At 41.0% G+C, this 15815-nt stretch overlaps 3 protein-coding genes across 5 annotated transcripts; 1 reads left to right on the top strand and 2 right to left on the bottom strand.

The window, feature by feature from the left end:
- Positions 1 to 21: 21 nt before the first annotated feature.
- On the bottom strand, positions 22 to 7601 carry LOC132795331 (alkaline phosphatase). 3 transcript variants are annotated; one of them, XM_060805992.1, is made up of 5 exons: positions 7046 to 7601; positions 2342 to 3273; positions 679 to 1142; positions 317 to 621; positions 22 to 250 (listed from the first exon to the last, which is right to left on the bottom strand). In XM_060805992.1, the coding sequence occupies exons 2-5, from the start codon at positions 3215 to 3217 to the stop codon at positions 117 to 119; spliced, it is 1779 nt and encodes a 592-aa protein (XP_060661975.1). In that variant the 5' UTR covers positions 3218 to 3273; positions 7046 to 7601; the 3' UTR covers positions 22 to 116. The 3 variants fall into 3 exon arrangements, with proteins under 3 accessions (XP_060661975.1, XP_060661977.1, XP_060661976.1); XM_060805994.1 differs by lacking the exon at positions 7046 to 7601 and adding an exon at positions 4856 to 4924; XM_060805993.1 differs by lacking the exon at positions 7046 to 7601 and adding an exon at positions 3401 to 3492.
- Positions 7602 to 7920: 319 nt separating this feature from the next.
- Positions 7921 to 11048, top strand: LOC132795329 (EF-hand domain-containing family member C2). Its single transcript, XM_060805987.1, has 4 exons — positions 7921 to 8080; positions 8143 to 8690; positions 8953 to 9223; positions 9299 to 11048. The coding sequence occupies exons 1-4, from the start codon at positions 8030 to 8032 to the stop codon at positions 10769 to 10771; spliced, it is 2343 nt and encodes a 780-aa protein (XP_060661970.1). The 5' UTR covers positions 7921 to 8029; the 3' UTR covers positions 10772 to 11048.
- A 1218-nt stretch (positions 11049 to 12266) lies between these two features.
- Positions 12267 to 15804, bottom strand: LOC132795083 (eukaryotic translation initiation factor 5). Its single transcript, XM_060805524.1, has 4 exons — positions 15276 to 15804; positions 14831 to 15210; positions 14034 to 14513; positions 12267 to 13626 (listed from the first exon to the last, which is right to left on the bottom strand). The coding sequence occupies exons 2-4, from the start codon at positions 15041 to 15043 to the stop codon at positions 12901 to 12903; spliced, it is 1419 nt and encodes a 472-aa protein (XP_060661507.1). The 5' UTR covers positions 15044 to 15210; positions 15276 to 15804; the 3' UTR covers positions 12267 to 12900.
- Positions 15805 to 15815: the final 11 nt, after the last annotated feature.

The raw sequence follows: 15815 nt of genomic DNA, 5'->3' as shown, positions 1-15815 counted from the left end.
ATTTATTTTGCGCTTATTACTAGAAAACAAAAAAAACCACTAAGTTATCACAATATGTAAATAAGATGAAAAAGGTATATATATAAATCCAAGGCAACATTATGCGAGATTTAAAGCTACAATGGCATCAGCTCTGCCAGGGATTCGGCAATTGTGCTATCACGGAAGCGTCCAATGCGCAGGGCATAGGAAATGACATGGGCCACATAACTTTGCTCGTGCACGCCATGAAACAGATACGACATGGCACCTGCAAGCAGAATGTAAATAGATTAATTCAATATTCAATTGAAAGCAATTAATCAATGGAGTTTACCTCGAGCATGTATCGTCACATCAGAGCCGCCATGAAGATTCTCATTGGTGTTGATCGCCGCCTGTTGCGTGTACTCCCAATCTGTGGTATCGGTAAGCGCTGGATTTTTACGCTGCATTCGCTCGGCATCCACCTGGAAGCCCTCGTAGCTGGTGCCATACGTGAGCGTCGTATACGGCGTGCCCTCGGTTTTCGATGTGCCCGCCATGCCCAAAATATCTGCTCCCCGATCCGGATGCCCGTTAATGGTCAAACTGTGCGCATGATCAGCGGTCACAATCAGCAGCGTCTCATCTAGCTGATCTCTGTTTAAGGTAAGTAAGTAATCGAAATATAATAACAACAATCGCCAGCTAACTTACTTCTTTTTGAGATACGCTTGAACCGCTTGAACAGCTTCGTTGAGGGCAATCACCTCGCTCAGTGCTTTGCGGGCATTGCCACGATGATGCGCCTGATCGATCATTCCCGCCTCCACCACCAGCAAATATCCCTTGTCACTGTTGCCCAACACCTCCAATGCTCTGATCGTCATGTTGCTCAGCGATGGCATCCCAGCATCGCTCTGATCTCGCTCATGATCGTACTTCAGATGACCGTTGGCAAAGATCCCCAACACATAGTCCGTATTCTGGGCATCCAATTGCCGCAGCTCGCCATTGTTCTGGACCACAGCATGGGAGACGCCTTGATCGGCTTTGTAGTCTGTCCAGTCCTTGATGAGATTACGGCCATCGGTCGAGTGACCTGCCCAGGTGTCCAACGGATCGCTGGCCGAGTCGGTGACATTCGAGACAAGCATCTGACGACCGCCGCCCATAATGACCTGCGAAGTAAGTGAGTGGAGGGAGTTGTTAATAAAGTACGCATTAAAGCTTTTAAATATGGATGGGAAGTGATTCTCGATCAGAGTCAACAGTCGAGAGATTGTAAATTGTGACGATAACAGACAAGTTAAACAGCACTGTTATTTAACATGCGATTAAAAGGTTTAACATACGACTGTAAAGAAAATGTTACAAGTGCTGTTAATTACAATTTGCGAAGACTTGCGAAGACAGACGGTTAGTAAAAATTTAGTTAAAATCTGTCAATAGATGCGGAAACAAGGTGCAAACTAATGTTAACAGAACTGTTAACTAACATGTGACTAACAGGTTTAACATACGACTGTAAAGTCTATGCTACAAGTTCTGTGAATTGGAATTTGTGAATGTTGCTTTTGCGTACACTTAAATGATGATGACACAAACATTTTCTATAAATTTGAAAATAAACAATTTAGCAAGAAACAGGGTGAAAGTTTAGCAGAACTGTTAACTAACTAACATACGACTGTAAAGTGAATGTTATAGGTTATGTTAAATGCAATTTACGAAGATCTGTGAATGTTTGCTTTTAGTAACATTATAAGTATTACCATTTAGAAGTATTTGAAGTATAGCCAGTTAAGGGTAACGGCACTGTTAAATAACATGCCACTAATAGGATTAACATACGACTGTAAAGTCAATTGTAGAAGGTCTGTTAATTACAATTTCCGATGATCTGTGAATGTTTGCTTTTGATTTTCTAAAAATTTAGTTACAATCGGAAAATAGACGTAGGAGTATTTGAAAACAAACAATTTAGCAAGGCACAAGCTAACTTTAACAGCACTGTTAATAAATATGAGACCAAAAGTCTTAACATTCGACTGTAAATTCAAATGCTACAAGTTCTGTTGAATGCAATTTGGGAATTTCTGTAATAGACGTGGAAGTATTTGAACAAACAATTTAGCAAGGTGCAAGACGAAAGTTCAACAGCACTGTTAATTAACATACGACCAAAAGTCATAACATTCGACTGTGAAGTCAATGTTACAAGTGCTGTTAAATAAAATTTAAGAAGACCTGTCAGCTTTCAATAGCATTAAAAGTAACAACACTGTTGTTTAACTTGCGACTAAAAGGTTTAACCTTCGACTGTAAAGTCAAGAAGTTCTCTAAATACTAGCTTTGTTTTTACTCACTAGAAACTTACATTGATCTGTCGCCCTGTTGCATGCTGCACCAGCTGCCTGCCGATGTCCAGGCAACCCTGTTGCAGGGCCTCCGCTGGCATTGTCGCTTCGCTCTCCCAGCGACGATCGGCGACGTGAGCGTACAAAGCGGCTGGCGTTGCGTGCGTGACACGAGTTGTGGTCACGAATCCTGTGCGCATGCCATCGACTTGGGCCCAGTTGAGTATCGTCTGGACATGATTCTTCTCGTTGAGCGAGGCGGTACAATTGGCAAGCGGAACATTTGCATCGACGCCGCCTGTTTCATAGTTAACCTTGACGCCGCCAAATAGCGCTGTGGCTGTGGAGAAGCTATCGGGGACCTGTTTGTCGGCACAATACGTCTTCAGGAGTCCCATGTGCGGGAAACGCTCCCAGCTGAGCAAACCTTCCTCCTTGTAGCGATAGATGCGAGCTGCGGTCACTGTGTTGGGTCCCATGCCATCGCCGACAAAGAGGACAACATTCTTGGCCCGTCGGCGATTGAGTTCACGATTTAAGGCGAGCCTCAGTTCATCGATTCCCCGATCGTACCAAACTTGTTGCTGTTCCGGGAGTTTGACGTGCCAATAGGCAACGGTTTCCATGTCGCTGACATCGCCAGCGAATTCGTAGTGGACGAGAAAGCCAATGCACATGGCAATCATGAGGACCGAGGAGAAACTCACTGCAATGATGAACACCTTCGATTTGAAGACATTCTTTTGATCCGGTTGCGTTTTGGACCGAGGTGTTCCGCCATTCGAGGTGGCGAAATTGTGCGTGGAATCCAAGCTATCCAGCTGCACCTCGATCAGTCCCACATCGCTCAGCTTGCTGTGATCCGTGTTGTTGCTGTTGGTGGCTGTTGATGACATCGCTGCTGACTGATGATTAGGCTGCCTCTATGATGATTTTATGATGCCAGGCAAAGCTGTAAAAGTCACGATATATGATGCATGATAATAATTGATATTGTGTCTCGTACTCTAGTTATCAGCTACATGTGCAATCTCAGCTAGCAGATAAAGCGTTTTTACTCTCTCTCTCTCTCTTCCTACCTCTTTCGCTCTGATCTAAACTGCCAACTGGACTGTCGGGTGCAATTAATTGTGGGGTAGCTTTTAAATAGCCAAATCGCAATTCGATTACACTGCAAACGAGGCTGATGAACCACGTCACGACGACGACGACGACGACGACGACGACGACGACGACGACAAACAATCAAGCAAATAGACAACAAATCGCAAAACAATCGTGAACCCCTTTCGATGCGATTGAGAGATCGTTGAGTGCCGACTGCTGGAGTGGATTTACTTGCCTTTTCATTGCGGGGCCGTGTGCTTTTCTCGTCTACCATTATTGGCAGACATTTTCATTGATGCACTAACCCCAAAGCGGGCATAACGAAGCAGACAACACGTATGTAACAAGAGGAAGACGAAGGAAAAATCACACCCCATTTTTGTTAAAGTAGCATAATCTAATACTTGGACAAAATTAGTTAATACCATATAATCTAATAATTAATTACTCTTCGTTTGTAAAAGTCTTTCTTCTTGTTATCCTTAAAATTTCATTACAATCGGATTATTATTTAAAAGATAAAGCACAAGTATACCAAAATTAATTAATTCTATATAATCTATTACTAAGTTACTCTTCAATTTTAAAAGTCTTTCTTCTTGTTATCCTTAAAATTTCATTACAATCGGAATATTTTTTAAAGGGAAAAACAAATATACCAAAATTCGTGTATAGTATACAATCTAATACTTGCTAATTCTTCATTTCATAGCACACTTCAACAAAAGTCTTTAGTCTTGATATCCTCAAAATTTCCATCATTTTTTTTAAGTTTTAAGCCTCGTCATCCTCAAAATTGCATTACAATCGGAAGATTAAAGAGTTAACAAATACAATCTAATACTTGGGAACTTTTCATTTTTCATCTTGTTATTCCCAAATTTCATGACAATCGGAATATGAAAGGTAATGCACAAATATACCAAAATTATTTAGTACTATATAATCTAATATTAATATTGATACTATACAATCTAATACTTCGGTACTCTTTATTTCAAAGCACACTTCAATAAAAGTCTTTCATCGTGTTATCCTCAAAATTTCATTACAATCGAAATAATAGAAGTTCTGTTAAACCACAAATATACCAAAATGAGTTTGTACTTTAAAATTATTTTCATTATTTCTGTTATCTATTTATATACTAAACTTACACTTAAAGAAAAGAAATAATCTTCAAGAATCTTCATCTATTTATTTTTATATACTAAACTTACACTTAAAAAAATGAAGTAATCTTCAAGAATTGCAATTGAATTGCATAAATATTTCCCCTACACACACTTATTTATCAGTTATAAGACATAACCCATTCCATAACCATATCTAATCTTAATATCCTAAATAACCTCTGATCTTTGAATTCCCAAAAACTCCCCACTATATTTTGCACTTATTATTTACGAGCTGTATGGCGAACTCACAAATAAAGATCTTATAGAGGATCAAGTTCTCTTCGATTTTTGTGGAATACCCTTCAAATTTTCTGAAGCTGAGCGACTCGGATGGCGAAGAAACGGCATCTGAGTCGTCGTCAAGTTGTTCGGACACGTTTTAAATGGCATAGACGTTGTTGTTCTTGGGGCCGATAAGGTTTATTGTGACGACCATAATAATAATGTGGGGCTATTTATGGCCACTTGAAGTTTTTTGGCTACGTTAAAAATTTTGCGTGCAGAAATATCGAAGTTCCATGGTTCTTGTATATATATATATATATATATATATATTTACAATCGCTTAGCTAGATTGTCTTGATGATTTGATTCATATCATATTGATGTGTCATCCTTTATTTTTCTTTTTCCCATACAGTTGAAAGTTAAAAAAAGTTGAAAAACAATTGTTTGATTGAGTCTGACGCAAATCGTGGTGCTCTTTAGCGATAGATGGATGGCTGAGATATAGCTAAAGATAGTCCCATATAATTACTAAAATAGATCACGAGTTCCCCACTTGTGGAACACACACACACACACACATTTCATCATAATGAGCACTTGAATGATGCAAGACTTTTTTGTTTGGTTTTATAAAGAAATGAAATGGAAAATAAAAAATGAAGCCAGTGAAGCGTTTTGCGTTTATAAGGTCACAATTTAGTGGGAAATATCTCAGCAGCGGTTATTTATCAGACACAAAGAGTGTATACATAGAGTATATAGAATTACCTGGCTGGGCCTCCAATAAACCATATACGTATAATCTAAATAAAGCATTCTATAGATTACGCGAACCTGAGAAAACTATGTTGACTTTGAATGTGCAGACAAAAGAATAACAATGAGGCAAAAGGGCTCTGCTCGACTAGCAAATACTCGTATGCTGCAATTACAGTAAACACAGCAAAACGTATAAAAACGATATCAAAAATCAACAAAAACAATTAACTCGCAAATACGCTACAAATAAACAAACAACAATAATAATGACTGGCACTTATACGGCAAGGAATGTGAAACGTAAGCCTAAGCATTAAAGTATAAGACTGCCAAGTTACGATCAAATGCAATGGAACTGAAACTTATACCGCAGGAAATGTGAAAAGTATAAGACTCGAAGTTAAGAGCCTAAGCGTAAAAGTATAAGACTGTCAGCAAATGTAATAGAATTGAAGCTTATACCACAGGGAATGTAAAAAGTATAAGAAAGTGAAAATCTAAGAGCCTAAGCTGTCAAGAAACGTAAAAGTATAAGACTGCCAAGCTACGATCAAATACAATTGAACTAAAACTTATACCGCAGGCAATGTGAAAAGTATAAGACTCAAAGCTAAGATCCCATAAGCTGCTAAGAAACGTAAAAGTATAAGACCGCGAGCTTCGATCAAATACAATAGAACTAGAAAGAACTTAAGCCGCAAGAAATGTGAAACGTATAAGACTTCAAGTTAAGCCCAAACTACCACGCATTGCAATATTATAAGACTGCCAAGCTACGATCAAATGCAATAGAACTGAAACTTATACCGCAAGCAATGTGTGTGAAAAGTATAAGACTACCAGACTACTTATACAAAGCAGCTGACAAAGGAGCTGACACTTATACTATACTCAGGATACTCAAGATTTTCCACAGTTAAAAGTGATTTAATTAAATCTGCTTTGTGTTTGCATTTATCTTCGATAGTTTGATAATATTGAAGTTTCCAGGTGGCCAACTAATAAAATGAATTAATTTGCAAAACTTTTGGAAAAGCACTTGTTCTGCATTAATTTCCGTTGCCATTTGTTTTAATTGCAGAATGTGTGGGAGTGGCAAACAAATACACACACACATATACAAATACATATGCTTGTACATATGTATGTGTGTAGCAATTGTCATGTTCAAGTGGTGTATAAGTATTATTTAGCTAACGGGCATGTCCAGACTAATTGATTTATAACAGAAACACTACGAAAGAAAAACATGATGAGAGCATCGCAATGGAAAGATGGAAGAGTCAAAAGTGCTCCCCCCTCCCCACCTCTCACACCATCTTTCATCAACAAGCTTTCCCCTTCTCTCCATCAGCTCTCGCTCAGCTGTGAAGAGAGCAGCTGGGGGGGGGAGGGGGGTGAAACAGTTTTGTAGCCATGTGAAGTCTCTTGAGCATAAACAATTCCACTTACTTGACATTGGCTTCCAAATAGGCACTTGATGGTGTTGTGTTTGTATAAATATTTACAATACACTATTATGAATGTGTTTTTGTTGTAAACAATTTCACCAATTCCTTTTAATTCATTGTTGTTTTTTTTTTTTGCTTTTTGCTTTTGTTTCACAAATGTTTATAAAAATAGCATTCGCGAAAGTTTCCACTAATATAGTGTATAATATTTATATATTTTTAAATTTAAATGGATCTCGTTTGATTTCAGCTTTTTTGAATTAAACAACAATAACAAAAGGTGCAGCACAAATTCGACCGTTCACAACGCACGTTTTTACCGTTTTGCGAATCAAAATAATGTAAAGGAAAGCAAGAAAACTAACCAACAATGACGCAACACCGAAATTCGCATACTCTTTTTTTCAACGTTCTCACCACGCCACGTTGTGTGAGCTTCAAAGCAATTGATGAAGTGATTTAAATAATAAACCGATTACACACTGCTATTATTGTGTACTTGTGCACTTGCTGTTTCATGTGTTTTAATTAAATAATTCAATTGCCATCGCGCGAGCACTGTGTATTAGTTAATAAGCTTTACACTTTCCCTTCAAACTGACCAGATGCAAAAACAAAAACACTTGCCAACAACACGCGAGACGACCGCGAGAGCAGCAAGCGTGAGAGAGAGAGCATGCGCTTAATGCGATAACATTGTCCGCACAGCTGGCACAACAGCATGTTAGCTGTTAACAGCGACGCTGTTGGCTGCTCAACTGTTAAGCACAATAGCGATAACAACACAATCGATAAATATGCAAGCGCGCGAATGTTGACATTTTGAATCATCGACAGCGTAGGCTTAGCAAAATGTGGAATAATTCTAAGCACAGGCTTAGTATGTTAAGTCGCACGAACTAGTAGTCACTTTTAAAATATAATACACAATTGTAAAAAAAGCATAATACAGCTTATATACATAAAATAAATTAAATTATTCAAGATGTTGCGCATACCAGGCATGCCCCTTTTGCCGGGCACACTCTTTCGCGATGTAAGTAAAACCACACGAAATTTGCATTGAGAGGCAAAGTTACCAATCTAAGTGTAATGCAGGTTAATAAAGTGTACTATCCGAAATCGCAATCGTTACTCAATTTCCGAGGCATACCCATGCTGAGCGATCGGCTACAGTCGACGCCCGTGGATCCAGCTGGTGTTGTTGTCGATATTAGCTGTCCGCCGGCCCAAGCCCAGGCACTATATCCGCCACGGACGGGTCCACGGCTGCCGCCGTGGCTGGCCTACGACAAGAAGGTGCTCAGCTTTAAGGCGTACTTCAAGCAAACGCTGCAGGAGAACTTCCATGCCCCCTATATGGTGCGCAACGTGAACATCTATTACTATCTGGAGGATGGCACGCTCGATATACACGAACCCAAGGTGGAAAATTCGGGTATTGTACAGGGTTGTGTGCTGCATCGCCAGCGGGTGCCAAAGCCCCCGCCATGTGACAATGAATTTATCTCCATTGTCGATCTGAATGTGGACAAGACGGTGCAGATATTTGATCGCAACTATCACATCTACGATTGTGATCAATTCACGCGCAGATTCCTCAACAAGCACGGCATTGTGGTGTCCGATCCAGTGTCACCGGCCATGTAAGTGTAATTATACCTCTTGTCCTTTATGAATCTCCATCATCTCCATCGTCGATCAGCATCAAAGCTTTTGATCTAACAGCTTTAATACCTTTCTCCCATTCCAATTACTGATCAGCATCAATGTATTTGATCTAACAGCTTTTTGGTCTAACATTTGAATAGCTTTATCATAACTTGTAATGTTAATTACTGTTAAACTCCAGCTCTCTTACTTCTTATATTTATCCCTGTGATTAATCCTGCGTTGCTTCTTCTTTAGCGATCCTGCAGAAGCTGTACGCAAGCGGGGACAGGCAAGGGCCAGTGCACCACCCGAGAAACGTCATCCGTTTGCGCAGTTCCTGAAGTACGACCGTCAAATATTGAAATTCCAGGCCTACTGGGATGATCGCACTGACATGGGTGATGTGCGCAAGCTGGAGATTTGCTACTACCTCGCCGATGATACCATCGAGGTGAAGGAGGCTCACATACGTAACTCCGGTCGGGATGGGCCTAGCACGTTCCTCAAGCGTGGACGTTTGCAGCGGGTGAGTGGGCCATATTATCCCTTCCTTTCTTTCGATAAGAGAGTAAATTACCTTTTCCTTTACGTTTCACGCTAGGAATTCGATGGCATGTTTCTGCCGGGTCAACAGACGCCGGTGACGCTCTTGAATGTGCTTGGATCGTCGCGCAATGTGCGCTACTGTGTCGATCCCCTCAATTTGGGCAACAAGGAGATACTATATTACAGTCAGCGGGATCTGCAAATAGGCAGCGTACTCAATATCTACGGACGTGCTGTGGTCATCACGGACATGGATCCATTTACGCGGCAATACTATCGCGATCACTATGGCATCGAGCAGTTTACGCCATTGCCACAGCCAACGAGATCGGACGTTTGTGCGCCGTACGACAAATCGGGTCGCATGTTACCGCCCTACAATGGCTGGGGCAGCTACGAAGATTCCGCCGGCAATTGCATGTCGATTGTGATAAAACGTCCCAAAACGGACTTTAGGAAATTCATCAAATTCGATCGTTATGTGCTGCGCTTTGGGGCCAAAATGTTGTCCACCATACGCGAGAATTGCGAACGCATCTTTGTCATCAGCTATTTCCTTAGCGATGACACCATGCAGGTGCAGGAGGTGGCGGTCCGCAATTCGGGTTTCCTTGGCGGTGAGTTCATGAAGCGCACTCGCGTTTTAATACCCGGCCAGGAGAAATTCTCGTGCAAGCAGCCGTTGTATTATCGGCCATGTAATTTCTATATTGGCGGCACCATGTCCATCAAGGATTTCATCTTTCATCTGGTATCGGCCGATGAGTTTACGCTCATGTACATGGAACATCATCCCGATCAGTTTGCACACACCAACATCGATCTGATACTGGAGAAAGTGCGCAAGGTGCTCGAGACGCGGATGTCGGACTTTGTGTCCAGCTGTGTGCCCGAATGCACTGATCTCGACCAGAAGTTGGAACAGCGTGCCATCTTCATATCCTTCGAGAGTCTCAAGGGTGCTCTGGTCGCACTCATGGGTACAACGATCAGTGATCACGAGATTATCACAATTTGCCGGCACTTTTCCGGTGAACAGGCGCCACCGAATGCTTGTTCGCGGGATAAAGTTCGAGCTGCCGCTCATCTGGAGATCAAACGTTCGCTGTGGAACGGTCGAGAGGAGCTGATGGAGCATTTCCATCACATTAATCCCACGAACAAACCATTTATGCCCGAGTCACAGGTGCGATCGACGCTGCGAGGTTTTCGTATGCCATTCACGTTGGAACTGATCGATAACATTTTGTCGGTTCTGAATCGCAACGATTGCGATGACATTGAGGTCTGTGATCTGATGAACTTTATCGATGTCTCGTGCTTCAAGGGCTGCGATATGCCGCCCATCAATTACGCCTTTGAGCTGTGCCCCAAGTTACCCTTCCAGTACAAGGGACGTGTCATTGATTTCGGTTGTCTCCTGAAGGCTCTCAATTTGCCCATCAACATAGCGACAACGCCAGTGCAACCCGCTATTGTGACGGGAGATGCTAGGATATTGCCACCCAACGAGTCAGACAACTGTTGAATGATCCTCCTTCTTCGTCCACTGCTTCGTGGCATTTTAAATTTTGTTTTGCATGTTAACGCTGTTTGTAAACGTTCCGTAGTTAGATCGAAATTTCTTGTACCAAGATAACGTTGTAGAACACACTTCACTCAAGATTTAAGATAACGACGATTACCAACACAAGAAATGGCATCTATATTCAGTAGACTTTTCATAAGAAACAACAAAATCATCTCATCGTGTTTTAAAAATAAATTACTATTAAAACAAATATATACGTAGAGTACAATTGTAATCAATAACTTTTCATGTACAAGAAGGTTGTCAAAGTTATCATGGGGGGCTCTATATGCAGTAGATTTTTCATAAGAAAAACATATCACAAATATACAAGTATGTATGTAAAATAATGTTGTAAGCAATATATTTTTATGGAATGAAATTTTTGTCAAGGTTATCGGATATAATTGCACTCTGATGTGGACTAGTACAAGGTTGTCTTGGAGGACAGAAGAGCAATAGAGTCGTTAAATTTCCCTGTGGTCAGGCGTAATTATTGGATTCCAGAAGGGCATCGATGGCAATGAGATGCTAAATACCCTTGCGAAAGAGGAGGTAATACCAAATAACAACAACATGCATAATGTTCCGATAACCATATCTCAGGGATACTGGAACATTATGCATGTTGCTGTTATCGAGTCCTACCCCTTCTTATCAGAGTAATTGAAGTACGCTCTAGGCTTCGAGACGTGAGCTGGTGCTCTACCATCTCATGTAAAGCTGAAAGGCTGATGCACTAACTTAACCAAGTACGTCATGCAGCTTTTAAGGAAAGAGTGCAAACTGATGCTCGGCATTTTAAGTAATCACTGTAAAAAAGCTGGGCATTACAAATAGTGATCAGTTCAGGGAAAGTCAGTCTGGAGATAAGGAAACACTGTATACTTATATGTCTATGGTTATCCCGACTCCAGCTGAAATACCTTGAATCGCAGTGTCTAAACGGTCTTCGTGACGTTTCAGGGCTGTGCGACTTTTGAGATTGGCTTCCAATTTATACCCGTAAGCCCCGACCCTCTTAGGGACAGTCGGTTCTCCCCAAACCTTTCAGAAATAATTCCTCTTTCGAGATTACTAATAACAACTGTTGTTTTTTTTACATTTTATAAGTCTCTATTTATTAGATTTCATGAAAATAGCATTTTGGATTTGCACAAAAAAAGTAGGGATTGTTTGTTTATCATTAAATAATAACTTAGAATAAGAAAATTGATTATCAATGGAGTTTAGGGGGGAAAAGTTTCTCCCACGCCATATTTGTTTGTTGTTTTTGCTGTGATTTTAGTTAAAAATGCAGCTAGTCGTATATATAATTGTTGTATTTAGGCATATTTTGGTTAAAGTTATTAATGTTCATTATATTTGTATGTGTAGTATATATTTAATAAATGTATGTAAAAATTGTTTTTAGCTGAATTCTGAATATCTTTTCTTTTGCTGCTGCTGTCGGTTTTTTTTATTAATTGCAATTTATTGTTTTTAAGTATATTCAATATTTGACATATTTGATAGAATCGAATTGAAATGGTGGAAAAATTAATTTATCATTTTTTCTGCATTTTCGCTTAAGTACTGCACTTAAAATTAATTAAACATTTAAAACATGTAAAAAAAAAAAAAATTGTGTTTTTTTGGAGGGGAGAGATACGAAAAAAAAAATATATTGACTAAAAAGAAATACACTACAATTGAAAGCCGAAGATTTGATTAAAAAACATTGATGTTGTGTTTTATAGTTGTTGAAGTTGAAGTTTTAACTCAGCGCCATATAGGAATATGTGCATTTAATTTCAAATTGATGTGTGAGTGTGTGTCACTGTCGTTACAAATTGGATGCAATATAGTGTAGTAGTAAAGAAGAATGCAATGAAATTACAATCGAAACATCGTGCCGAGCGATTCATCAAAGTTACGGAGCGCCATCCAGTTGCTGTGTTGAAGGTTGAAAGGGATGGATTGATCGCCGGGGTAAAAGACGACACACAAAGACACAAAAATTACACTCGCTTCTCTTCTCTTCGGTCGTTTAGGTGCTACTGTCCCCTACCCCTGATCCATAGACTGATGAATTGCAACTGCTGATCTTAAATCTCATCAATATCGATCTCCTCGCCATCCTCATCATCGAGAGCATTCTTCTTATTGGCCGCAGCCACAGCACTGACAGCGGCAACCACCTTCAATGACTCGACACGTGCCCGATCATCGTACTCGATCTCCACATCCGAATCATTGCCCGCATCATCGTCATCATCCGACGACGAATCCTCCTCTTCGGCATCCTTTAGCCACTGCACAAACGGTTGCACCTTCTCATGGATCTCCGTGGCAATCTTCTTCGACACATGACGCTTGCTCACCTTTTGCGCCCACTCCAGTATGACCTTCTCCTCGAGTATATCGAGATCGTAGAACACCTTAAAGATGCCAGCCACCTTGCTCATCAATGTGGCCGCATGCAACTCGACGGTCTGCTCAATGCCGCCAATCAGATAGCGTTGTCCCTTCGGATTGTTGTGGGTGAAGCGCAACAGGAGAATGCGATTCTTGCGCACATCGTTGATGATGTTCTCGGTGAAGAGCAGCTCGGCGAGCACAAGGGGCGCCTTGTTCACAATGTCCAGGCGCTCGGCCTCGATCAGCAGCTCCTTGTGCGTGGGCACATCGTCCAGTTGCTTCTTGTCGCGCTTGTTCTTCACCAGCTCGTAGAAGATGTCGATGCGCTCCTTTTCCGTCTTGTCGTAATCATCGGAAATTGTCATGCCCTTGGCGCCATCGGTTAGATCCTGTAAGCGTGCTCGAATCGCTTCCTGTAAGATGTGAAAATGATTGTGATGAGTGAAAACGGGTCTAACATTTTAAATTTATATATTTTGTTGCTCAAGTTGTTCTTGTACAACTCTTGGGGAATGTTAAACAGAAATGTAACATCATTCATTTAACATTTCGATCATTAAACATAAGTTAAGTTAAACATATGTTAACAATATCAGTGGCTCAATTGTTTTTTCTACAGCTCCTTCTCCAAATATTTACATCGCGAATTGTAAACAGAACTTTATAATGCTGTTAACATGGCGACTGTTACAACAAAAGTTTAACATCATGCTGTTAACATTGTCAGAACTCGCATTCAACAGCTGTTAAGTTACTCAAATGTTAAACATATCAATGTTACATTAAAAACTCAAGAACTCATCAAGAACTTGTAACGCACCTTGGATACATCGACACTCCAGCCGCCATCATCATCGTCCTCGGCAATGCTCTTCTCGGGTATAGCAGCGCTAATCTCGGCCTCGGTTTGACTGGCATGATTGGTGCCATTGCCGCCATCGGATTCACCACCCGAATTGTTGGCCATCGAATTGTTGGACATGGAGCCATCGGAGTTCTCATTCTTTTGCTTTTGCTTCTTCGAACGTTTGCCCTCGGTGAGAGAGGAGCCCTGGGCAGCCGGATTCAACGATGGTGGATTCTTCACAATGTACGTGTTCACCTTATGATTAACCTTGAGCAGGCCATGGAAACCGCAAGCCTTGCACGATTGCGAAATGGTTTGGTTCTTGGCCGAGACAGTCAAGTTGGTTTCCGGATTATCGCATTCGGGGCACAGCACAAATTTGCGTATGAAGCCATCGAGCAGATCCTGCAGCTTGTTCACATCATGCGAGCCATTCACAATGAAGCGTTCATTCTGTGTGCGGAGAGGAGAGACGAGGTTAAGGTGAGTAAAGTGATCGACAAGTCAAGCGATTGAAACTATCGATGGTATGTTCTTATGCTTAACTATCAGTAATAGGATTTTTGCTACAATTTTTCAACTCCTTACAGGTTTTTTGCATACCTTATGATCGAGTTGCTTACCTTAGATAAGTCAAGACTATCGTCGAAGGATTGAAACTATCGATAGTACGTTCTTTGGCTATACTATCGATAGTAAGTTCTATTGCTAAACTGTCGATAGTACAATTTTTGATACATTTTGCAACTCTTTGGTGCTTCTTTGCTTACCTTGTGATCGAACTGCGTCTGAGCACCCAATTCGCAACCAAAGTACTTGGTCGGATAGGTCGCCGGGCGGCCGATAGCACGCGCCACCTCGGCCATGTTGACCAGGACGGTCTTGATGCCATTGCCCTTGCCCTCAACCTTGGCCTGCAGACGCGGCATCTTGTAGCGATAGAAGATGTCCGTAACGCTGCGATTCACATTGACGGTCGCCATTTTGCAGCTGTTTTTCAATTGCTCGCTTTCTTCTGTTTTTTATTTATAGTTTTCAATTTGTTTGGTTTTTTGGTAATATTATTGATTCGCCTTGAGAGAGAGAGAATGTTGATGTGTGTCTAAGGTGCTTTTTTTTATTGCCGGACTGTTTTTTTTTTGGCTTGCGACTGTCGGGAAGAAGTTTGAGTTGAGAGTTGGACTTAGGGGGGGAAATCTTTGCTATCTCGCTCACTTTCGTGTTGTTGGTTGGATTGGTTTCTGCGAAGTGTGTTGTTCTCTGTTCAGCTCAGACGTTTTGCCTATGTTGTGTCTATGGCTGATTGTGCGGCTGGCAGCGCCAATTTGTTGACTTTAGCGGCTATTTTGCAATTGTTTTGCCTTTCGTTCCCGTTCATTAAATTTGCTTTTTCCTTCAACTTTGCTGCTTGTGCTGATTAATCGTTGATGTTGCTGATCCGATAACGATCCTCCTCCTGCTGCTGTCTATCGAAGTGAAAGAGGATTCCGATTGTATTTCGGAGTCCGACTTTGATTTGGATTTCGCTTTACGTCCACTGGGCATCGACGATTCGTGCATCAAGTGGCAACAAATGGTTTCACTTTTTGTGTTGAACTATTTTGAGGAAAAAACACTTTCAACGTAACCTCACTTCTTCTGTTACGTTATTATTATTTTTCCTTGTTTTGTTTTATTGTTGTTGCTTTTGTTGTTGTTGTTGCTTTCCACCACGTTTACGTGTCTCGGGCTTTCCAATGTCTTCCTCTCCTTTCG

Source organism: Drosophila nasuta, chromosome X, assembly GCF_023558535.2.
Source record: "Drosophila nasuta strain 15112-1781.00 chromosome X, ASM2355853v1, whole genome shotgun sequence".
NCBI lineage: Eukaryota > Metazoa > Arthropoda > Insecta > Diptera > Drosophilidae > Drosophila > Drosophila nasuta.
The sequence above is the reverse complement of the archived record's forward strand: the minus strand, read 5'-3'. Positions and strand labels throughout refer to the sequence as shown.